At 51.1% G+C, this 25693-nt stretch overlaps 1 protein-coding gene and 1 pseudogene across 2 annotated transcripts; one reads left to right on the top strand and one right to left on the bottom strand.

Annotated features, from left to right (window-relative positions):
• Window positions 1–1880: 1880 nt before the first annotated feature.
• Window positions 1881–6559, bottom strand: LOC111274021 (uncharacterized; annotated as a pseudogene). The gene is made up of 2 exons (NR_151645.1): window positions 5208–6559; window positions 1881–2387 (listed from the first exon to the last, which is right to left on the bottom strand). The product of NR_151645.1 is annotated as an uncharacterized protein (transcript).
• LOC118472934 (uncharacterized) lies at window positions 3938–6553 on the top strand. Its single transcript, XM_035960948.1, has one exon. The coding sequence runs from the start codon at window positions 5809–5811 to the stop codon at window positions 6310–6312; it is 504 nt and encodes a 167-aa protein (XP_035816841.1). The 5' UTR covers window positions 3938–5808; the 3' UTR covers window positions 6313–6553.
• Window positions 6560–25693: the final 19134 nt, after the last annotated feature.

Below are 25693 nucleotides of genomic sequence, written 5' to 3'. Positions count from 1 at the left end.
CCATCTTGTTTGTACGACTGGACCGGTGAGGGCGACGTGGTTAACACTTCGGTAGTGGTCCCTCTTTTGCCGCTTCGTTTCAAAGTCCACGCTAGACCCTCCGGTGATCATATGGATGACTCCGCGATATGGCTGTTCGGCGAAGTCTTCTTGCTTTGGTGGTTGAGGGTGATTATGGTGGTGTGGATTTGGGTGATGCGGAGATGGAGGCGGGGGTGACAGGACTTGCACTTCCTAGCGGTGTTGGTATGCGTGGTTGGGTGGGTGTTGGACGTGGTCGTTGTTGTAAGGTTGTTGTTGTTGGTGGTGGTATGTGTGCGCGACAACTCTTTGATTGTCGGCTGGTTGTGCCCTGGACATCCTGTCCCTGGTGGCCTTCGTTTCAGGACAATCTCTTATGGGGTGCGCACAGTCCTCGCCATGGAATAGGAAGTAGAATCTGCGTGGCTGCTGCGTCCGTCCCCGGCCTCTTCCTCTGGTGCCATTGCCGCGTCCTTGGGGGGTATTCTTGGTGGCGGACAGTTTCTCCGACTGGGTGCTAATTGGCTATGTTGTGCACCTGTTGTTGGCTTGACCGGAGTCTGGCTGCGAAGGCTTGTTCCAAGTTCTGCTGGACTGCGGAGGGTCATTTGGCTTCCTCTGAGATTCGACCTTTCGCTGATGTAGCTCTTCGGATCTAGCGTACTTCTCGAATAGCTGATATAGATCTTGGAGGTTTTTGGGTGGGTCCCTGATGCAGTGATTGTACAGGACGCCAGCCCGAAGGCCACTGATGGTGTAATGGATCGTAATGTGGTCGTCAACCGATGGCAATTGTGACTTGAGAGTCAGGAACTTTCTGTTGTACTCCCAAAGGGTTTCCTTCTCTTGCTGCTTGCAGAGTGATAGCTCGGCTAAGGCGTCAGTATCGGGTCGGTACCCTTGAAAGTTGAGCAGGAACTTATCCCGGAGTCCTTTCCAGGAGTCAATGGATAGTGGCGGCAACCTAGTGTACCAGGCCAAGGCCGGACCCTCGAGCGCAATGATGAAAGATTTGCCATTGTGGTGTCATCCCCTCCGGACGATGTGACGGTGACTTGGTAGCTCATGATGTATTGTGTTGGGTCAGTGCTGCCATTGTACTTGGGGTAGGTGCCTGCTCTGAAGTTGGCAGGCCAAGGTGATGCTTGGAGTTGCGGAACCAGGGGGCTTCGCTCATCAAGGTAGTTGATCCCTTGGAAAGCTGTGACATGCGGAATATAGGGCCCACGCTGGGGTATGAATAGATCTCCGGCTGAGACGTGCTGTTGGAGGGGAGGTCCGTGCTGCAGATCATGCTGGCCTTCGCTCTGCATGAGCGTCATTTCTTGCTCGAGCTCCCGCGCTCTCTGCTCCTTGTCTCGTATCATCTGGCGCACCTTAGCCTGCACGGTGACGCGTTGGCGCTTGTCCTCGAGGATTTCTTTCTGCTTTTGGAGATTGTGGTTCTTGAGGCGCAAGGCTCGCAGATGTAGCTGTTCCTTGACTGAGATGCCGATGACTTCGTCATCCTCTATTGCGTCTTCGGCCTCTGGTGGAGCGAAGCCTGGATGTGGTGCTTGTGGTAGTCCTCCGGAGCTGCAGGTGCGTAGGGTGCCTTCGGAGGTGGGGTGCTCTTGGCGCTGTCTTTTGCTGATAGCTTCGTCTTCGAAGGCTTTTTGGGGGTGTTGTCCACGAGGGCCCTGCCTTTTTTCTCAACCAGCAATGCTGCCTTCGCTGCTTCGTCGATGGATGGGGCTGCCTTCGAACTAGCTCGCTTGGGTGCCATCGCGGGTTGTTTGTTCGTAGCACGAACGGTGGGCGCCAAATGTTGGGACTTGCTTTTCTGGGCAAGTAGATCCAATGGGGAAGTGGAGAGAGTGTTTGCAAAGTTCAACAGGGAATGGCAATAGCTCTATTAATCTGGCCTCTCAAGGTCACTGTGCGAGGGTATTTATAGGCACCCGAGTAACCACCGTCCTTTGGCAAGGACGTTTATGCCCTCAGGTACCTGGACTATCCCTAGAATATTCCCACAAAAGGAGGTTACAGACCGTCATTATAGAAAAGGCTATTACAGACGCGGCCCGTAACATGCTTATCCGCGCGGGGCCCGTTACAATGGGCTGAATCCCACTTGGGCCTCCCAACAAGATAAGGACGTGGGACTAGCAGACTTCGATGGAGCCTTGCCTTCGTCTTGCAACGGAGAGGACGAAGGGCAGCCGCGCCGGTCCTCATCCGGCCGGCGCCCTCGGCTCGCTCGGGCGTGGTCTTCGTTGGTGTAGCGAGGCGACGAAGACTTCGAGCGAAGGGTAGCGTCTTCGCCTTCGCCCCAACACCATCTCCACTCCACGTCCTTTATCTCGCACGATCATCATCTCTCGGTCCTAAATGAGATGCAAGATGCATATGTATGAATATAATGAAAAATATCACAAGATATACAAAGGCACACGGTAGCGAGCTAGATATAAGGCACAAGACACGGTACCGCCAACGATTTACGATCATACGTAGGTGCTAATTAGCCATACGTTATCGACCTATGAATTTAACACTACTAAGAAACCGACAAACACTATCATATACATATCCACCACAAACACGGCATCACGAGTACAAGCATTTATTTAATTGGATACGACTTTTCATTAGTTCTTCTATTGATCGCACAAAAGCATCCCACACAACGCAAGTTCAATAGAGGACATAGACATTAATGTCTATGGAACTCTTATATCACCATCAACTAGAGAAAGCAACATATAAAACATGACACACATGCAGTCTTAAGCTTAGCCATGGTAAGTCTACATTAATTAAGTGCTAACCAAACATTTTTAGCTAAAAAGGGTGAACTAAACAATTAAATGAGCACTTGCAGATTTTTGGACAACAGCACAGCAGTTGCTTGTTTCAGTCATAACTCACAAGATATTTATCCAAAAATAGTGATCAAATACTTTTTGGAAAGCATAAGAAACGCTCTACAACTTTGGTATTGTCATCTCAAGGTGATTAGACACTTAAAAAGGTTAAATAGTGATAAACGACAGCTCTGTTCAGATTTGGACAGATTCAGACTTGCGACTTCAAAAATTCATAACTAGAGACTCAGGCATCCAAATAAAATGATCCTATACTTTCTGGAAAGATAATGAAATTGTATACAAATCATTTATGAACATCTCAGGTTGATTTAATATGTATCAAGGGTAAAATACACTACGAAGGCTTTGCTGCCAGAACTGGGCAGATTCAGTCTTCACACTTTAAACATCCATAACTTAATCTTCAGATCACCAAAAAGAGTGATCCAAGACTTTTTGGAAAGCTTAGAAAAATTACTACACTACTTTTGTAATCACCAAGAAGCGATTCTATGTTTAATCAAATCAAAAAATATAGTTTTCGAAATCTGTTCTGACAGTGGACAGAACACAACAACCATTTTGTAAAATTCATAACTCTTAAACTATTAGGCCTATGTTTATGAAATTTTAACACAAGCAATATAAGAAAAGCATATACAACTTTCTTATAACGACCATGAACTGATTGTAACATTAACTTAAGCAAATAATGCAATCTCTGAAATCTGTACAGAAATTGGACAGATTCAGTTACTGAACTTGTGAAAAGCATAACTTATAAACGATCAGACTTATGGCTGTCAAATTTTAACACAGGCAAGATAATAAAGTTATCTACAACTTTTCTATATGACGTTTCTACAGAAAACATAATTTAGTTCATTAAACAAATAGCACGGCCAAAACAGTGTGTGTAGCCCAAAACAGCAACTAATAAATTTCAGCTCCTATTTATTTCCAGAATTGTCATGCTCTAGAGACTGAAATTACTCTAACACTTTACCATTTGTTAGAGTTAAAATAATCAATGAGGGCCAACAAGTCGACTTACAAATTTTATCCAAGTCATTCCGTGCACTAGAATTACCACACACATTTAACAAACGCATCCACCACAATAATCAGACCCGGTATATATGTATATCAATGCGCTCTTCACTCAATAATTTGCATTTTAACTTAGACATCACATGAGCACTACTACTTTTCATCCGCGACCATAACTATTCGCATTTAGACCACATCAAGCAAATCATCGTGATTACGAGCTTAACCAAAGCCATCTAACAAGTCGGCTAACCTATTATTATTGCGATCCGAGACACAACATATATATAACAATCACTTAACGCAATTGACTCCTATTTAACAGGAGTTGGCTAACACAGTATAAAACTTAGCAAACCATTTTAGACATTGCGACTCAAAACATGAGTGGGAGCAGATTAATTAGCTTTTCTTAACCATCCTCAACTTAAATTGGATAACACACAAGTCACATAAAACAGCATATTTTAGGAGATCTAACATGTCGAGCATCAATTCTACAACATTTCTATAAACATACATATTCACACGTATATTCGCACATCGACCAATTCATACGAATCGTAAACCACTAATCTCCAACTCACAACCATTATGTACTTACTTCCCAATTCGTGAACACATACATGTTTATCATATGAACAGAGCAATTCAATAATTATCCTAAAACAAACTAACTCCATTACACAACTTGAATTACGAGCTTACTTGACCACTCGATGTGTCTACTCGAAATCGTGAGCACAACCATACACTAAATGCGAAGCATAATTTAACGAACACATAATGCGCATTGACTCAACTTATAATCATAGAGGAAGTGATGACTAATTATGACATGTCATCACCTCACCACACAAGCCAAAGCAATCCCTAGCCACATCGACCGAACTTCTAGTCGAGTAAAACCTACACCTCCTTGTCACGAATACAACCATATTGCGGCATGTATTCGGAACACTGCCATCCACCTAACGCAACACTTGATGTAACATACTCCAGCACACATGTTCAATGGCACACTCTTCGTGCATACTTACGCCAGCAAATTTATATATATATACAATACAAAATAATGTAGACTACTTATTGGTCGCTGCTTGGAACACTAAGCATACCCTACGCATTAAAAGTTGTGACAATCAACACACTATTATATAACAAGGCGTTTAACCACGATTTAATATTACCACGACGCATTTGTGCAACACATAAAGAATCATTGTAATTACCAAAATATATTTTATCCGTTAATCGAACACTACCCGAAACAACAAATCGGCTTACCATAAACAAACCCGGTCGGTGCCGCTGCACACATGGCGTGGAGATGAACGCGCCAACGTGTACCGGAGAGCGGAGCAAAGCCGGAGGAGCATGACGGGCACCACGATGCAACAAGGTGGAGCACGCGCCATGGAGGAGCTACTGCGGCTGCTGTTTTGTGTGGCAACAACAGGATGGCGTCGACGGGCAGGAATGGAGCAGGGCACCAAAAAGCGACGACACTACACATTGGGGATGTTGCTGCTGGGCATTTTGTCGAACAGCACGCAAGTGCTACAAGGGTAAGACATAGGGGCAGTGTGCTGCTGCAGCTAGTGCAGCACAGCGAGGCATGGGACAGCGATGGGCACGGTAGGGACGAGCTGGGAGACGGCATCGACGTGCTGGAGTTGCATGGGCGGCGGGGCTGCATGAGAAAATGACGAGCACAGCAAGATCGATGATGCTCTCCACGACTCGCTGCCCTACTTAGCATTTCGTCGAACACCCCATTTACATGGCAACAACAGTCCGAAATGGGGATCGATGGTGAGCTGCCGGGGAGGGCGTGCTACGGAGGAGAGGCGAAGAAGCGACACGACGACGGAGGAACTTCAAGGCGATGGACAACAACAACTATGGACAAGGAGCAGTGAGGCTCGCGGCTAGCGTCACTTCCAGTGAGGATTCCGGCCATGGATTTGGAGCCTGGGCAGAGGCGTGCAGCGACTTGGGAGTCCCGACGGCGAGCTCGAGAGAACACTTGGGCATGGCGGAGGCTTGCTATTTTGGTGGGGAAGAGAGGAGGAGCAGGGGCCTAGTGCCATGGCAAAAAGAGGGGCTCGACCCAATGCTCAAAGCCGACCAGGGAAGGGCGTCGGTCAAGCCTTGCCGCACACCTGCGCGGTGCTGGGCGCCTCCAGCGCCCATGGGGAGTTCATGCAGGGCAAGGACGCCAGGGAAGCTCGGATTTGAGGGGAACATGGGGAGAGCGGCCCTGGCGCGGCTGAGCGCGCGTCCTGCTAGAGGCGTCGGCTGGCATGGAGGAATGGAGCTCGGGCGCCGAGCGCCCACCATGGCAGGGACGTCGAACTCGGCTCTGTGGAGAGGAGCAGGGCCGGCATGAAGTGGGAGGAAGGAGATGTCCAGCGCATAAACCAGGGGAGGACATCGGCCTACCCTGCTGCTATGGTGGCGTCCATGGTGAGATGGAGAAGGGGGGCTGGATGAGCAGGAGCTTGGAGCTCGCATCCATGGCAGAGGGAAGAAGCAGGGAGGAGGAAGAACTATGCTGGCTGCTGCTGCAGTGCTGCCGTGAGGGAAAAGGAGACAGGGAGAGGGAAGGTCGCGGCTAGGGGGAATCGAAAATTTCCAATTTGCAAGGGGAGGTAGTTCTATTTATAGACAAGTGAGGGCTAGGGTTTTAGTGGGATTGCTTAGGGTAGAAGCAAACCAAAAATTACTACTAGATTTTGGCGGCGATTAATCTACGCGAGACTAAAACTGATGCGACAAATGAGGAAAGCCGGCGTCAAGATGACAGACGATTGAGCACTTAATTTGGACCGAGAATTTGATTTTGGCGTCACTTTGAAATTCTCTCGCGCACTATTTTAGAAACAAATTTTTATCTCAAGATTTCGGTCGGCTTTGGATTTTTAGTTGGAGAAGGCGAATCGTGACATTTTAAAAATCACTGTCGATGCAGGTTTTGAGTTTGGTTCGGACATAGAGATATTAGGCCAAGTCGGATAATAATTAATTAGATACCAACACAACAGAGCATTTCGTTTGAGAGTACTGATCCGGATAGAATAGTCGGACATAGATCAAAGGTCATGGAATCAGACTCGGACACGGCTCGACTAGCAACTGTCGAGCGTTTGATTAAATGAGCTTTAGACGAGATTTATAAATCGAGATTGATTATCGAGTTTGCATTCGTTCCGAGAAGTAAAAGTTTTAACAGGCTCCAAATTCGGCTTTTCTCGAGATCGAAGAAATTCAAAAATTGGTGAAACCTTCAAAAGTAACTTGATAAAAGGAGATAGATGTGATCGAGAAATAGAAATTTTTACTGAGCATCCGAGATTAGGATAAATCTCCCGACATAACACGAAACTAACACCTGGGGTGTCACAAACGAGGCAGGAAGCGAAGGAGAGGAGGATCCCGAGGAATTAGAGCCATCTTCCGGTCCAAATGCGACTCCCTCCAGAGTGCCCCCTTCACCTGCATCCAGCGTTACCTCTACCACTCAGGGTTGATGGGTTAGTTTGACATATTAGGAGGATAGGAACCCACATGAGCTTAGTTTTGGTATCAGATTTTGGACTAGGCTTATGGGTGAATCCCCCTAAATTGTCGTAACCCGAAAAAACTTTGGTGATCAATGAAATGAATGCAGTCATATTATCCTCGTTTGGTTCAATATTATGTTATGTCATTTTCTCCATATGATATAAAGAATATTGCTCGGAATCGTGAATCGAGGTAACAATGGCGAAAATTTCTGTTTTAAGATGGTAGCTAGGCAGCGTCGCGGGCAGAACGAGCAGGTTCCCCCGCCACCTCCTCCAGCTCCCACGATGCAGGAGCTAATGGCTCAGCAGAACGAGATTCTGCGACAGCTGGTGCAGCGCCAGCCCCACCCTCAGTAGTATGGTGGAGGCCAGCATCAACGTCCTTCAGCCGCGACAACGTACCAGGAGTTCTTGAGCATGCAACCGCCTTTGTTCACCAAGGCAGAGGACTCGCTAGACGCCGATGTGTGGCTCAGAGTTGTGGAGTCCAAGTTTCCACTCCTCACGGGAGATTGCCCTAATGACGCAAAGACCCGCTTCGCCGCACAACAGCTTCGTGGACCTGCTAGGGCATGGTGGGACCATTTCTGCGCCATGTTGACCGTTGACCATGTGGTGACATGGGAGGAGTTCAAGACTGCTTTCAGAGGACACCATATTCCAGTAGGGATTCTAGATCGCAAGCTTAATGAGTTCTTGGCCTTGACTCAGGGAACCCGCACTGTGTTGCAGTATGCCCAAGCCTTTTGTTGGGGCGAAGGCGAAGACGCCACCCTTCGCTCGATGCCTTCGCCGTAGTCGTTGGTCCAACGGAGACAAGACAACGGGCAGGGACACCCTTCGCCCCATACGACATCGGACGAAGACCTGTGACGAGGTCGTCCCACCTTACGACCTCGTCCAGCATGGAGGCCCACGTGTGATCTGGTCCATTGTAACAGGCCCTGCGTGGCCGCTGCGCGTCACGGGCCTAATTTGTAAAGGCATCCCTGTAATTACAGTCTGTAACCCCGCTTTATGGGAATATTCCGGGGATAACCTAGGTGTCTGAGGGCACATGCGTCCTTAACACAGGACGCTGGGCACTCAGATACCTATAAATACCCCCGCACAGTGCCCTTGAGAGGCTAGATTAATAGAGCTTTTGCCATCTCGTGCGAGAACCCTGTTTACGTCAACTCTCACCCCCGTTGGATCCCCTTGCACCTGGTAGCAAGTTCCAACATTTGGCGCCCACCGTTCGTGCTACGAAAAAACCACACGTGATGGCACCCAAGAAAGCTAACTCGAAGGCTGACGAGGCTGCGAAGGCAGCACTGCTTGCCGCAAAAAAGGGCAAGGCCCTCGCCCTCACCCACTCCACCCACCAAGAGGCTACTCAAGACGACGTTCTCCACACCTGCGAAGACGACGCTCTCCGCACCTGCGGCCTTGAAGGACAATTGCAGCCTCCCCCAGGCTTCGCCCCACCGGAGGGCGCGGACCTCACCGAGGACGGTGAAGTCCTTGGCGTCTCAGCGGAAGAGCAGCTACAGCTGCTCGCCCTGCGCCTCAAGAACCGCAATCTCCAGAGGAAAAAAGAGATACTGGAGGCCAAGCGCCAGCGCGTGTCCGCACTAGCCAAGGTGCGACAAATGATACACGACGAAGAGCATAAGGCCCAGGACCTCGAGCGGGAGATCACGCTGATGCAGTGCGAAGGCCACCTCGGCCTGCAGCACGGGCCACCCCTGCAACAGCGCGCACAACTGGAAGACATGCGCGAAGGCCACCTCGGCCTGCAGCACAGGCCACCCCTGCAACAGCGCGCGCAAATGGAAGACCCACACTTCCCCCAGCGCGACCACGCCTTCCCACACGCCGCGCCATTCCAAGGGGTCAACTACCTCGACGAGCGAAGTCCCCTGGCACCGCACCTGCAAGTGACACCCTGGCCTGCCAACTTCAGGGCAGGGACCTATCCCAAGTACAACGGCAGCACGGACCCATCACAGTACATCATGAGCTACCAGGTCGCCGTTGCATCTTCCGGAGGGGACGACGCCACGATGGCCAAGTCTTTCATCATCGCCCTCGAAGGCCCAGCTCTCACCTGGTTCACCAGGTTGCCCCCGCTGTCCATTGACTCCTGGAGAAGCCTCCGGGACAAATTCCTGCTCAACTTCCAAGGGTACCGCCCAGACACCGATGCCTTGGCCGAACTCTCACTCTGCAAGCAGCTGGAAAAAGAGACTCTGTGGGAGTATTACCGCAAGTTTCTAACACTCAAGTCACAACTGCCCTCAGTTGATGACCAGATCGCCATCCACTACGCCATCAGTGGCCTTCGCGCCAGCGTCCTTTACAGCCACTGTATCAGGGACCCGCCCAGGAACCTCCAGGAATTATATCAGCTCTTTGAAAAATATGCCAAATCCGAAGAGCTCCACCAGCGCAAGGTTGAGTCTCAGAGGAAACCCAAAGATGCTCCACAGTCCAGCCGCACGTGGACGCGGACTCCGCAGCCAGACTCCGGTCGAGACGGCCGCAATCAGCAGCAAGTGCACAACATCGCCAACCAGCACCCCGCTGCTGACGCCCCTCGCCGCCAGGAGTATCCCCCCAGGGCCGCGGAAACGGAACTCGCGGTAGGGGTCGGGGGCGTGCGCAGCCGCCGCGCCGGTTCTACTGTCTTTTTCACGGCGAAGACTGCGCCCACCAAACCAAAGACTGCCCAGAAACGAAGGCCACCAAAGACAGGATGGCACGGGCGCAGCCAGCCGACAACCCCAGAGTTGTCGCGCACACTTACCAGCAACCCCCTCCACCATACATCCACGCCCCCGCCCCGCATCCACCACACCACGCATACCAACACCACCAGGAAGTACAAATCGTACCTCCCCCACCCCCACCTCCACACCAGCAACATCAGAACATTCCCCACCCCCACGCCCCAAAACAAGAAGACTTCGCCGATCAGCCGTATCGCGGAGTCATTCATATGATCACTGGGGGGGTCCAGCACCGACTTCGACACAAAGCGGCAGAAGCGGGACCACTACCGCAGCATCAACCACGCCGCCATCACCGGCCCAGTCGTGCAGACAAAGTGGTCCCACGTACCGCTAACCTTCGACGCACGAGACGTCGACTTGCGCAGCGCCCCCCACATCGACGCCATGGTTATCAACTGCAGCGTGGTAGGCTGGGACCTGCACAAAGTCCTAGTCGACAATGGCAGTCAAGCAGACATCATCTTCCTCCATGCCTTCGACCGCATGGGCATAAGCCACAGCCTGCTCAAGCCTTCGGACAACCCATTGTATGGTTTCGGCGGCAAGGGCACTTTTCCAGTCGGCAAAATAGAGCTGCCTCTCTCCTTCGGTGTAGCACCCAATGCCCGAAGTGAGCAAATAACCTTTGATATCGTCGATATGGTGTATCCGTACAACGCCATCATGGGTCGGGGCTCCATCAACAAGTTTGAGGCAGCCATTCACGGACTGTACCTGTGCATGAAGATACCAGGTCCGTTAGGCGCCATTGCGGTCTACGGCAATCAACAGACTGCGCGCAACATAGAGTGGGACTTCGTCCCCGGACAAAGAAACGTGCACTGCCTCACAGCCCAGCGCGAGGTCCCTGCGTCCGTCAGCCCAACCGACAAAGAGCACGACAAGGCACAGCTGCAGAGCAACAACGGGACCAAGACTGTTCCCCTCGACCAGGCCACGCCCAAGCAGACAGTCACTATCAGCGAAGACCTCACTTCGCATGAAGAGGAGAAACTCCTCTGCTTCTTGTCCAAGAACAAAGATGTCTTCGCCTGGTCAGCCCTCAACCTGGTTGGGGTCAGCCGATCCATAATTGAGCACAACTTGGGAATCGACCCTTCGGTGAGACCGAAAAAACAGCGGCTTCGCAAAATGTCCGACAAGGAGACAGAGGCCGCCAAGGCAGAGGTACATCGCCTCCTGGAAGCCAAATTCATCGAGCTGGTGGCTTACCCCACGTGGCTCTCCAACGTTGTGATGGTGCAGAAAAAGAGCGGCAAGTGGCGAATGTGCATCGACTTCACCAGTCTCAACAAGGCCTGCCCAAAGGACAACTTCTCGTTGCCGCGGATCGACAAAATAGTCGATAGCGCGGCCGAATGCGAAGTCATGTCACTCCTCGACTGCTTCTCCGGTTACCACCAGATATACATGAAGGAGGAAGACAAGGCTAGCACCAGCTTTATAACACCCTTCGGCACATATTGCTTCATCAGAATGCCGGAGGGACTCAAGAACGCCGGGTCCACCTTCTCCCGGCTTACCAAAATAGTGCTCGAAGGGCAAGTTGGCAGAAATATATTCACATATGTGGACGACATCGTCATCACCAGCAAGAGCAAGGAGGACCATCTCGCTGACCTCACTGAGACATTCACGAACATGCGAGACGCACAACTTCGCCTGAACCTGGAAAAGTGCGTCTTCGGCGTTCGCCAAGGGAAAATATTGGGCTACCTGGTATCACACCGCGGCATCGAGGCCAACCCAACCAAAATTCAGGCCATCATCAACATGACGCCTCCGCAGTCCACCAGAGACGTCCAGCGCCTAACGGGCAGGTTGGCCGCCCTCAACAGATTCATCTCCAAATCCGCTGAGCGAAGTCTCCCTTTCCTCAAAACTCTTCGTGGCGCAAAAGACTTCGCTTGGGGACCAGAGCAGGCAGCGGCCTTCGCCTCATTAAAACAGTACCTGTCGGAGTTGGCAGTCCTTACAAGCCCCGACCCCGACTCTTCGCTACCCCTGTTGCTCTATGTTGCGGCTTCGCCGCATGCGGTCAGCGCGGCACTGGTGCAGGAGCAGACAGTTGAGGGCGTGATCAGGCAGTGCCCAGTTTATTACGTCTCCGAAGTTCTAACACCGTCCAAATGTAACATGACAGAACTGGAGAAGATTGCCTACGCAGTTGTTATGTCTTCGCGCAAATTGCGCCATTATTTTGAAGCATTCAAGGTCCGAGTCACCTCAGACAGGGGACTCGGTGAATTGTTCAGAAACCCGGAGGCATCGGTGAGGATTGCCAAGTGGGCGGCCGAACTCTCCGGCTACCACATCCATTTCGAGCCCAGGACAACCATCAAGTCACAAGTCCTGGCAGACTTCATCGTCGACTGTACTGGGCCAATAACACAGCCGGACCCGTCCGCAGAGAAGGTTTGGACAATCCACTGCGACGGCGCATGGTGCCATGCGGGGGCAGGCGCCGCTGCAGTCATCACCTCACCAGCCGGGGTCAAGCATAGATACGCAGCACGCCTCAGCTTCGCTCTGGAATCTGACAGATGCATAAATAACATAGCAGAATACGAAGCAGTCATCCTCGGCCTCCGCAAGCTGAGGGCCCTTGGGGTCACCACCTGCATTATCAGAACAGACTCCAAGGTAGTTGCCGGCCAAGTCGAGATAGACTATGCAGCAAAGGACCCTGCACTTATGCAATACCTCGCGGCCATCCGAAGTCTCGAGAGACAATTCAAGGGATTCACCTTGCAGCATGTGGACTGGACCAAGAATGAAGAGGCCGACACACTGGCCAAGGCTGCCGCCAGAGGCGAGTCCCTGCCATGTCATCGACATGCCAGCCATCCGCAGCCCCGAAGGGCTCCAAATAACCAATGACAGCGAGGGCCACCGCATAGTCAACCTTATCAGGACCGAAGACTGGCGGGCACCAATAACCCTGTTCCTACAAGGGTACTACCACCCAACCGACATCAACGAGGCCAAGCGCCTCAAACATCGAAGCCGAGACTTCACACTGATTGAGGGCCAACTCTACAAGAAAGGGGTCAGTCAGCCAATGCTTAAATGTGTCACCGAGACCGAAGGCGTCCAAATCCTGCGCGACGTCCACAGTGGTACTTGCGGCTCTCACGCAGGGCCAAGGGCCCTAGCCGCAAAGGTGATCTGCCAAGGTTTCTACTGGCCCGCAATGATCTGCGCCGCAAATCGGGTTGCAAGGTCCTGCGAAGCCTGCCAGAAGTTTTCTCCTCGATCACGCAGCCCCTCGCAATTCACAAAACTGATCGCCCACACATGGCCTCTCCAGCGCTGGGGCCTGGACATCGTCGGGCCCCTGCCCACGGCTCAGGGGAACCTTAAGTTCGCCTTCGTCGCTGTCGAATACTTTACCAAATGGATCGAGGCGAGGGCTGTTTCCACAATAACATCAAAGACTGCACAGAAATTCTTTTGGCAAAACATTGTTTGCCGCTTCGGAGTACCGTCCGAACTAACAGTCGACAACGGCAAGCAGTTCGGCAGCCAAGACTTCAAGGATTTTTGCTTCTCCATTGGCACCAAGCTTGCCTTCGCCTCAGTATATCACCCGCAGTCCAACGGAGTTGTGGAACGCGCCAATGGAAAAATTTTCACAGCTGTCAAAAAGATGCTCCTCGACGAAAAAGGGCAAGTGGGCCGATTTGCTACCTGAGGCGGTCTGGGCGCTAAACACGACTGAGTGCAGGGCGACTGGGTTCACCCCTTTCCGCCTTCTATATGGATCGGAGGCTATATCCCCACAAGAAATAAAACATGGGTCCCCGCGAACAGTTCCGTCAGCCGTCCCCGACGTGGACGAGCCTACTTCGAAGGATCTCATCGACGAAGACCGATTCTTCGCCCTACAGGCTCTAAATAAATACTAAGCCCAGACAAAAGCATGGCGCAACCATGCAGTCATCCCGAGGGAATTCAGCGAAGGGGACCTCGTACTCGTCCGAACAGCCCGGACAGAGTCCAGGGGCAAGCTAGAGCCAAAGTGGGAGGGCCCTTTCATTGTCAAGACGAAGGCTTCCCCCAGTGCTTACAGGCTCACAACGCCAAACGGCGAAGACCTGGAGCACTCCTGGAACATCGACAATCTCCGCAAATTTTTTGTGTGACTCATCAGGGCCGATTCGCCCTTGTAATTCGTGAAAACAATTTTATTCTAGCCCGCACTCTTTTCCTCCCGGGGGGTGAGGTTTTTAATGAGGCGGAGTCATGTAATATACAAGTGAAAAATCCCCCGCAAAAACCTGCATCGAAAAAAGACCGCGCCGACGGTCTTCGACATTCGACCAATACAAAGTCATCGCGAGGCTCAGCGCTAGCCACCCTCGCATGCGACAACTCCGCGCAAAAGTCGCCTAAGGGTGCAGCCGGACTAGCACAAGAAGTGCGAAAAATCGAAGTCTTCTTCAAAAAAGACTATCCATGCAGAAGTCGCCTAAGGGTGCAGCCGGACTAGCACAACAAGTGCAAAAAATCAAAGTCGTCCACGAAGACTATCCGTGCAGAAGTCGCCTAAGGGTGCAGCCGGACCAGCACAACAAGTGCGAAAAATCATAGTCTTCCGCGAAGACTATCCATGCAGAAGTCGCCTAAGGGTGCAGTCGGGCTAGCACAACGAGTGCGAACAATCGTAGTCTTACGCGAAGACTATCCGTGCAGAAGTCGCCTAAGGGTGCAGCCGGACTAGCACAACAAGTGCGAAAAATCGTAGTCTTCCGTGAAGACTATCCGTGCAGAAGACGCCTAAGGGTGCAGCTGGGCTAGCGCAACAAGTGCGACGAATCGAAGTCTTCCGCGAAGACTATCCATGCAACAATTGCCTAAGGGTGCAGCCGGACAAAGCTTAACAAGTGCGAAAACGACTACACCAAACTGTCCGCACAAAGACCGACTACATGCGCACCAGACCAACATAACAAATACACCAGACCAAGTACGTAACGCCTTCGCGAACATAGCCGAGTGTGCGAAGGCACACAACCTCATCATACAAGCCATTGCACATGTACAAGCGAGGGCATCACACTCTACATCGGCTCAACCTTCGGAATAATTCCCATCTCTCTATAGTTAAATAACATTATCCTAAGCTCCTCACCCACAAAAAGACTTCACAACTCCCCCTCACCTGCACTCACAGCGGCCGGCAAGGACAACAGTTCCTGCCTACCAGCCCTACTCACACGAAGCCGACCGCCGTCCGCCCCACTCACTCTACGCTTCGCAACCGCCCTTCGCCGCCTACGCCCAGTACTCAGACCAGGCACAACTTCAGCATCCGCAGCTTGCGGCGAAGCCTCCACCGCTGCCACATCTAAGGCCGCAAAGTAGTCCGAGTCCTCATCCGACGACTCCTCAGTCCACTCAACCGAGCTCCCAGAGTCACCAAAATCAGAGAACTTAGATGCAGACCCATCCGATTTATTACCATCATCCACGGTCGAAGCCGCCAAAAAATTAGTAGTAGCGGTTGCGTGCGCAGGCCCAAAATCTTGAACCTGCGCAGCAACCAAGATTCAGCAACATATCCAAAATTCCCTAACTACCCACACCCACTAAGCCACCTGCGAAGACCCGGCCGTCGCGGGATCCTCCGCTGTCGGCTCCACCGCCACCTTCACAGGATCCTCAGCCCTCGGCACGGTAGTTGGCGACGGGCCTCCACCGGCCGCAGTGGCTGCGGGGGCATCAGGAATGCCTTCGGCGGTTTCCGAGGGCGGCTCCAGGGCGGCCTCGGACACAGCCGCTGTCGGGTTCGGCTCCGGGTCAGGCAGCTCGCTGTTCAAAGCCCCGAAGTCATCCACCCTCTCGCCACACGCCGCCTGAGACACAGCACACAGATTCAGCAAACCCACATATAGCCCACATTCAACAAACACCAAACAAAAGCCAAACATTACCTGACCCCTCGCCGTCTCGCCCCACTCCCTGACCACCTCCCGACCGTGGGGGCCCCACATCCGGTCGTAGAGGGCTCCCGTGGATTCCTTCACCACAGGGTCCTCAACCTTGTAGATATCGCGCTCGAAATCCTCATCAGCTTGGTCGAAGACCTCATAGTGCCGGCACCCTTCGCGAGAGAGCGCGTTCATCGCCCCCTCGCAGGTGACCAGGGAGGCATAGGACATAAACCCCTCCACGATGGCGGGAAGCGCCAGCAACTCCTCCTGTATCCACTCGAGGCAGCGAAGTCCGGGCTCTCGGTCCGGCACTTCGAAGTCAGCGGTCCGCGCGCCCAGCTCATGGTATGAATCCATAAGCTGTTTCCGTGTCCGCTCAGCCTCCGAGCGCGTCGAGGCCTCGGCCCTCTCCACACGGCTCTGCAGGGCACTGAGCCGCTCCTCCAACTACTCGGCGCGCTGCCTGGCAAGACTGCCCTCCGCCCGTGCCAGATTGGCCTCCGCCTGCGCAGCCTGCGCCTTGGCGAGGGCCTCATTAGCCTCCTTCCTTTCCTCCGCCAGTTGGCGCCGGAGGTCAGTTTTCTCACCCTCCAGCGCGGCCACCTTATCCGCCAGCTTGCGGCACTTACTGTCGACGACCGACTTTTCCCGAACGGCATCAGCATGTTGCGTCCGAAGTCTCTCGACTTCGGCAGACACAACCGCCGTCAGGGCCCCCGACGCCGCGCGGTCTGCGAAGTCAGACGCCTACAAGACACACATAAGACCACAGCCCCAACGAAGCCGGTAAAAAACCAAAGTCTAGCTCAACGCACCTGACTTAGTGCCTCCTGCATCTCCTTCAGCCGGCGGGACACAGCACCCGCCTCGTCCCTGACGGCAGCGAGTGCCGGCATCTCGCCGCCGGCACTAAGAGCACTGCCCTTCGCCCTGGGCACGAGGGCAGCCGCCGCGGTCGCCACGGCAGGCGGAGCAACAACAAGTTGGCCTTCGTCCGACCCTGCGACGTATCAACATATTAACACAAAAAAAACTCGAGCCAACGACTTACCAACAAGATAATCTTCCACACTAATGTCGGTGGCGAAGTCGGCGACGCGCTTGCCCGGCGGCAACTCTCGGGCCGCCTTCGGAGCCTCCGGCACCCTGCTGGATGCAGGGACGGCTGACTTCGCCGCCAGCAACGGCTGGCCTCCGTCGGGGGCAGCAGCCTTCGCAGCCCCCCGTTGCCTCTTCGGCCGGGCCTCATGAAGCCTGACGACCGCCTGGCGCTTCTGCGCAGCTCCCTGACGATCCTTGTCCATCACTGCCGACCCAACAGCAGCGATATTCCGCCCGTAAGGAAACACTTTCCAATCATGAACCATGCGAGATGTAAAAAAGTCTTCGCTGACCGCGCGGGGGATAGGAACATTCTTAGGCCACCAACCCCCGGTAACCCTCAGCATCCGCGCCGAAGACTCCCGGAGATCGGGCGAAGACATCCTTCCCCCCGGGGCCGCGCATGTCCTCATCAACTCCCTAGCAAAACCATCAGAAACCACCAGACCTCCCATAGAAATACCTAGTTTCCTCTTCTTAGACGACGGGGCGGCCGCCGACGCGGGGTCGTCTCCAGTCTCTACCACCGGTTTCTTCCCGCGACGATCCACATCGTCTTGGCCGGGACAACCGCCATACGGCAGACGGTTCAACTCGAAAACCCTGTTCAAGTGGTCATTGGACCCGCGAATATCCCAGCTACGCTGGCCCTCTGTCTTCGGCACGTACCGACCGACGACCCGCACCGCCCCATCCTCCGCCTCACGCACAAAGGCGGCCGGATCGCGGCTATGCAGATCCAGCGCGAAGGCGGGACTTCACACCAGCTTCCCACCATGGGAAGGCATCTGGCGAGGGCATACTTCGCCCAACGCCCAGCCATGCGCCAAGGGCCATACCCCGTACGCCACAAACTCCTCAACCAAATTGCGCCCGCTGCTCAGGCCGGCGGCGCACCGAAGGGCCCCTTCGTCTGCATCCTCCTCCGCCACTTCAAACGGCGGGTATGCTGAGTAATAATGCGAGCACATCTCGGACACGGGGAGCCCCAGATGGTCTTCGACCGTGCCCTCCGCGATGTAGAACCAAAACTCATGCCAGTTGCCCCACTTGTTGTGGGCGCAAGGAACCAACTCAACTACCTCCATCGAGGTCTTACCGGTCTTCGGCGTAAATGTACAGGACCCAAACTGGGCAACTTCATTTCCGATCATCCTCTTCTGCCAGTGCAGGCAATAGTACTTCGCGAAGACTTTGACTGATGGCCGTCCGCCATACGAAGTCGTCGCCCAGACATACTTCGACAGCCACCATGGCATTCAGAGTCAGCTGATGGATCTGAACGTTAAATCTGCGTAGGACTTCTCCCACAAACCGATGCGCAGGCAGGCGAAGACCAGCGGCAAAGAACGCCTCGAACACAACCAACTCGCCTTCCGGCTCGGGGACTTCCTCCGTCCCCGGGACACGAGCGACTCCGCCGCCAAAGTAACCAAGCCGCTGCATATCTTGAACGCGGACCGACGACATCCGCGACACACCGAAATCCACCATATCGCCGGCGCGCAACTCCTCCACCGCCACAGTACTCAGCGTTTCCTCAGACGACGCGTCGGCCGGCGACGTAGCGGCAGCAGAAGAAGAAGAGGTCGGCATCGCTACGTACCGTCGGCGGCGGCGGGCGGTCTGCTTCACTCGGGCCAGATCTCCGGCGAACAAGAGCAAGGAGGGCAGACGAGCAGCAAGATGGTGGAAAAGGCGGCTAGGGTTTTCACGGAGCGCGGAAAGATAAAGTTCAAAACGCGTCGCCCCCCGCCCCCTTTTATACACAGGGCGCGACGCTTCGGGAAACTCGCAGTCCAACAGTACGGCGTCAATTAACGGTCATGTAAAAAACCCCCGCGGAACCACTTCGAGCGAGGGCAGCGTCTCCACCATCTAGCGACGTCTTCGGCACCAGATGACTTAGTCGAACTGGTCCCTCGGAGGGCAAATGTTGGGGCGAAGGCGAAGACGCCACCCTTCGCTCGATGCCTTCGCCGTAGTCGTTGGTCCAATGGAGACAAGACAACGGGCAGGGACACCCTTCGCCCCATACGACATCGGACGAAGACCTGTGACGAGGTCGTCCCACCTTACGACCTCGTCCAGCATGGAGGCCCACGTGTGATCCGACCCATTGTAACAGGCCCTGCGTGGCAGCTGCGCGTCACGGGCCTAATTTGTAAAGGCATCCCTGTAATTACAGTCTGTAACCCCGCTTTATGGGAATATTCCGGGGATAACCTAGGTGTCTGAGGGTACATGCGTCCTTAACGCAGGACGCTGGGCACTCAGATACCTATAAATACCCCCGACAGTGCCCTTGAGAGGCTAGATTAACAGAGCTTTTGCCATCTCGTGCGAGAACCCTGTTTACGTCAACTCTCACCCCCGTTGGATCCCCTTGCACCTGGTAGCAAGTTCCAACACCTTCAACGACCTATGACAATATGCAGGCTATCATGCAGATTCAGATTAGAAGAAGAGAGATCGTTTCCGCAGAGGACTCAACACTAAGCTTCGTGAGCGCCTCAACACTGTTTGTGCTGACAGCTTCAATGAACTAATCAACCTTGCCATATCACAGGAAGACTGTATTGTAGCTCACCAGGCAGAGAAGAAGAGGAAGGCACCAATGTCAGGATCTTCCGCTCCACCCCAAAGGTTCCGGATTGTCTCCAACAGTTAGAGGAGGGGATTCCAGCATCAAGCAGGAAGATGGGTCATCAGGCCGCCGCAGCAGCAGCAAGCACCCAACCGTTTCCTTGCTCCCGCTCTAAGGAACAATCAGCCTCAGCAGCAGCAGTTACACCAAGGGAATGGAAACAAATGCTTCACGTGTGGCAATGCATGCCACTATGCCAAGAATTGCTCGCGGAATCAGCCAAGGTAGATGCCAACACCCAACCAAGACAAAGGGAGGAAGCAGAAAGTGCAAGTCAGGCAAGGGAAGCTCAACTTCACTACTTTGGACGAGTTACCTGAAGGAGCGCCCGTCATGACTGGTACTTTTTCCGTTTTTCATCAACCTGCTTTGATTCTGTTTGACTCTGGTGCATCGCATAGCTTTATTAGCCAGAAGTTCAGTGTCAAATGTCAATTGCCCTTCTGTCATACCCGAGGGTCCTACATGATTGCAAAGCCAGGAGGCAAGGTTGCAACAAATCAATTAAATCAAAGTGTACCTATCCAGCTGGGGAGCAAAATCTTCAAATCTACACTTCTGATTTTGGGGTTAGAGAACGTAGATATCATGTTGGGAGCTAACTGGATGACTCAACACCGGGTGGTGTTAGATGTAGCTGCCAGAACTCTAGAAATCCGTTCTCCTACCTTCGGAGACCTTATGTTGTATCTGCCCAGCCGGGATACCACTCAGTCATGTGCCTTCTCCATGATAGAACTACCCTTGAAGAAAATTTTAGTGGTATGTGATTATGCAGATGTTTTTCCTGATGAGTTGCTAGGAATGCTACCAGATCGGGATATCGAGTTTGTCATCGAATTGCAACTGTGAACGGCACCTATTTCCAAGAGGCCCTACCGGATGCCACCTGCCGAGGTGGCAGAATTGAAGAAACAACTGCAAGAATTGTTGGACAAGGGTTTAATCTGCCCAATTACTTCACCTTGGGGATGTCCAGCCTTGTTCGTGAAGAAGAATGATGAAAGCTTGAGATTGTGATAGATTGCCGCCCACTCAATGCGGTGACTATCAAAAATAAGTATCCTTTGCCTCGTATTGATGTTATTTTCGACCAATTGGTTGGAGCTAAGGTGTTTTCCAAAATAGACCTTCGCTCCGGCTATCATCATATCAAGATACGAGCCAATGATATTCCAAAGACTGCCTTCTCAACCAGATATGGGTTGTATGAGTATCTGGCGATGTATTTTGGGCTAACAAATGCACCCGCATACTTCATGTATCTGATGAATTCAGTCTTCATGCCTGAACTGCACAAATTTGTGGTGGTCTTCATCAATGATATCTTGGTGTACTCAAGAAACGAAGAAGAGCATGTTGGTCATTTGTATGTAGTGCTCCAACGTCTGAGAGAACATCGCCTTTATGCCAAACTATCAAAGTGTGATTTCTGGCTAAAGGAGATTAAATTCTTGGGACACACTATCTCTCAAAAGGGAATAGCAGTGGATCCAGATAAGGTGCAAGAAGTAATGAACTGGAAGCCACCCACAACTGTTCGCCAGATTCGGAGTTTTCTGGGATTGGCTGGGTATTATCAACGATTCATTTTACACTTCTCCCGAATTGCAAAGCCCATGACAGAATTGTTAAAGAAGGGAGCAAAATTTGAATGGGGTCAGAAGTGTGAATATGCCTTTCACACTTTGAGGCAACATCTGACCATAGCACCTATGTTAGCGCAGCCTGACAACAACAAGTCATTTGATGTGTATTATGATGCCTCTGGCACTGGACTGAGATGTGTTTTGATGCAAGACAACCAAGTCATTGCCTAGGCATTCAGGACACTCAGACCTCATGAGCAAAATTATCCTACTCATGACTTAGAGTTGGCAGCTGTGGTTCATGCATTGAAAATGTGGAGGCACTACTTGATGGGAACCCACTTCAACATCTATACAGATCACAAGAGCCTCAAGTACATCTTTACTCAAGCTGATCTCAACATGAGGTAGAGAAGATGGCTAGAATTGATCAAGGACTATGACTTGGAAGTACATTACCACATGGGGAAAGCCAATGTGGTAGCTGATGCCCTAAGTGAAAAGTCTCAATGCAATTGTATGGTGATGGATTCTCGCATCAACACCCTGTGTGATGTGTTGAGTAATATGAGGATTGAAGTAATTCCTTCTGGTACCTTGTCTCACATCTCCATCGAGCCAACCTTGTTAGACCAAATTATTATGGCCCAACTTGGTGACAAGGGAGTGCAAATCATCAAAGAGAATCTTAATCAGAAAGTGGGGAAGTATAAGTGCTTTCGCTAACACAGCAAGGGGATACTATGGTTTGAAGACAGATTGGTGGTTCCTAAAAATAGGGACCTCAAGAAGAAAATCTTGGATGAGGCTCATCTCTCCAAATTCTCCATGCACCCGGGAAGCACCAAGATGTACCATGATCTGAAGCCCCTGTATTGGTGGACCAGGATGAAAAGGGAGATAGCCCAATATGTAGCGGAATGTGACACGTGTCAGAGGATAAAGGCAAGGCACTTAAAATCAGCTGGTGCCTTGCAACCCCTATCAATACCTTCATGGAAATGGGATGACATCAGCATGGATTTCATTGTGGGTCTGCCCAACACCTCTCGACATCGTGATTCAAACTGGGTCATAGTGAACCGATTGAAGAAAGTGGCACATTTTCTTCTAGTGCACACCACCGATAATGTAACACCTCAGGTGTTACTGTTACTAAAACTTGAGCATAACATTATGAGCATTTGCATATCATGTGTTTGTTAAACCTAGAATGCATTCACTAGGTAAAAATTTCAAACAAGTTGTACTGATGTGACTTGATATGTGATTAACCCTAGGACAGAGTGCTTAGCCCTAACTTAGGGCTCATGGGTGAAAGTGAAGCCCAAATATGTAGAAACCTCAAAAGACATGAGAAATGACCATAAGATATCATCTTTGATGTACTTTAGTGACACCAAAACCCTGAAGTGCTAAAAACTCTAAAAAGACTCCTCGAAAACCCTAAATTGGAACCCTAGGGGGCTAAGTGTAAATCTTGTGCACTTTTGGACCCAAGTGCAAATACCAAAGTAATAGAACACCACAACTCATGTGTTTCTCACATTTGAGGATTTGCAAGTCAAATTGTGGGATTTGGACTTATTTGCAAAAGGGTACCCCATGAATTCAATAAGACTAAGTCTGAAATTCAGTGCATAGGGTCAACTTTGGAACCCTATATCTCTCAATTCATAAATAATTTGCCCTAGGTCAACACATCAAGATTATAGAGCTACTATAGGAGCATAGCTTTGTTTAAGTGATTAAACCTTGGTGTCATACAAAAATTGGAGATAAATAGACCTAAAGTCTGGCTGTCAGTTAACTCAGAGTCTGAATTTTTACTGAAAGTGACTTGGGATGAACTTTGAGGGCTATTTTGAGCATGATCCAGTAAGTATTTAAGGGTGATTGATATAGCAAGATTGTAGCCGGATCATAGGGCAACAACTTTGTTACAGACGGATTAACAAGTTGTCATATAAAAATCATAGATCTGGGCCCTACAAATTGGTCTGTGAGGCGCCCTGAATAGGATCCCAATGGTACAGTACCTGACAAAGATCACAAATTCAGCCCCCCTCGCTGCCAGTGACCCTCGCGCCATGATCCGCGCTGTCGCCATGATTTGTGCTCTCTGGCGAGGAGATTATCATGGCTGGGTAAAAATCTTGACACCGGATAGGCTCAGACCCGATCGGCGGTGAGCTCGCTGTACCCACTTGGGCTGCGGTTGGGCAAAGTGGTCCTCGCTGAAGTTGGCCGCCTATCGACCATGTGCCACATGCTTAGGTGCTCTACCACGTCGCAGTAACTCGTCTTAAGCGTGTCCGTTGTCGCCGGTGGCCTTGCCACGATGAATGCCATGAATCCTTTGCGCCAGTGCTCTCCCCCCTCTCCGGCCGCCAGCGCGCCATGACAAATTCAAGAGCCACCGCCCTTGGGACCTATAAATTGAGCGTGCCATCGGCTCCACTAGGTAGTCAAGCATCCAGCGCACCCACTCGTGTGTCAGATTGTCCACCAGAGAGCTATAATTTGGGATTTCCCCCCAAATCTGTTAAGAACACCGCGTGTGTGAGCTCGCCGTGGCCAGCTCTCCATAGGTCTGATCTTGCCCTCCTCACTGCCGTTTTAGCATTCCTGTGTGCTCTTGATGCTTCTCGATCCGACCAATTGAGCTAGAACACATAGGATCAGCGGGAACACCTCGGTTTGTCCGTGATCGCGTTGTCACCGTGGGAAGAGAAATTAAGAGCTAGAACCTTGCAATTCATTAAGGGGAAAGGGTCGTAGGGGTAGAATTGGGTGTCAGCCACACCGGAACCCTAGTCATTGCGTTTTCCGGCCAGTCTTAGCTCGCGGGAGCCGCTGCTCCACCGTCCACGGTCAGGGATCTCGGGTTGTGAAGAAATAGAAAGGGGAGGGACCTTTGTGTAGATGTCAGTGAGACAGAGAAATAGTGGAGTTGATTCTTTACGGGTTTTTCAAACGACCAGGGATCTCTGTGCAAAATGGACACCGTGGGCGCGCGCGCGGGCGCGTTTCCGCCTGTCTTCGGCCGGCTCGGGCTAAATTGAGCCCGATACTATATATGCTTTTCCTTTTTCTTTTTCTACCAGACTTAGGAAATCCATAGAAAATTATAGAAAAATGATAAAAAGATAAGAATAATTTTGTTGGACTCCTAGATTTCTCTAGAATTTAATAAAAATAGTTCTAGGATTTTTAGTCCAAACAAGGAATTAATCAGTATTTAAAAGAGCTTAAACCTATACCTGTAGAATTTTAGGAATTATTTAATGACTCCAAAAATCACCAAACTTTTTGGATAAGCTTAATATAATATTTAGATCGTATGAGTGAAGTTTGACTTGCTTTGGACATTGTTTGATTCTTAAACCCAAAACCCTAGCTCCTTAGGGTAAAAATGTCTAACCACTAAGGTACTGACCTAGAAAAACCATTGTTACCCTAGTGCACCGTGAAGGAAAGTTGTATTCAAGATACAGGTTGATACATCTTTTCTATTATTGCATTTTCATAAGCATTACATGAGCATTCATGGTTATATATGGTTATATATAGAAAACGAAGAAGAAGTGACTGTTGAAGAGGAAGAGACTGCTCCATCGACAGAAAATCCACCTACCGGGAACTGTTTCTATTTTGATATTTGTGGAACAGAGCCCGACTCTCCTACAACACAAGGCAAGCCCCGATGCATTTGCCACCTCCTTGCTGTTTTAAACTCTTTATCACTTGAATGATGCATTAGGTCATAGGAGTTGGGTGTTAAACCAATTGCTGCATTTCCTTCCTTGGAATTGTTTACCATTTCTTGATTACCCATTTTATTAAAAGGTTTTCAGATGCTTAGTTCTGCTTTAGAAAAAAGAAAATGTTTTGTTTTAAAACAAAAGGTGATGCTTCACAGTGGATGGGATGTTTTCAAAAATAAAACTTGATGATGGATCCATCATGGCCATGATGGGTTCAACATCGGAAAAGATGTACCTCTGACAGGTACCAAACTTTGGGTTTTAAATGATAAAGTTGAGACCGGGCTGGTGACTTGCACGAGAAGAGAGTATTGGTGTAGTGTCTCCGTCTGAGTCGATTAAGGACCTCTTATCGATGTAGGCCTGATGACCGAGGACCATTTAACT

This window comes from Zea mays, chromosome 7, assembly GCF_902167145.1.
Source record: "Zea mays cultivar B73 chromosome 7, Zm-B73-REFERENCE-NAM-5.0, whole genome shotgun sequence".
NCBI classification, from domain to species: Eukaryota; Viridiplantae; Streptophyta; class Magnoliopsida; order Poales; family Poaceae; genus Zea; species Zea mays.
Note: the sequence above shows the minus strand (reverse complement) of the source record. Positions and strands in the feature narration are given on the sequence as shown.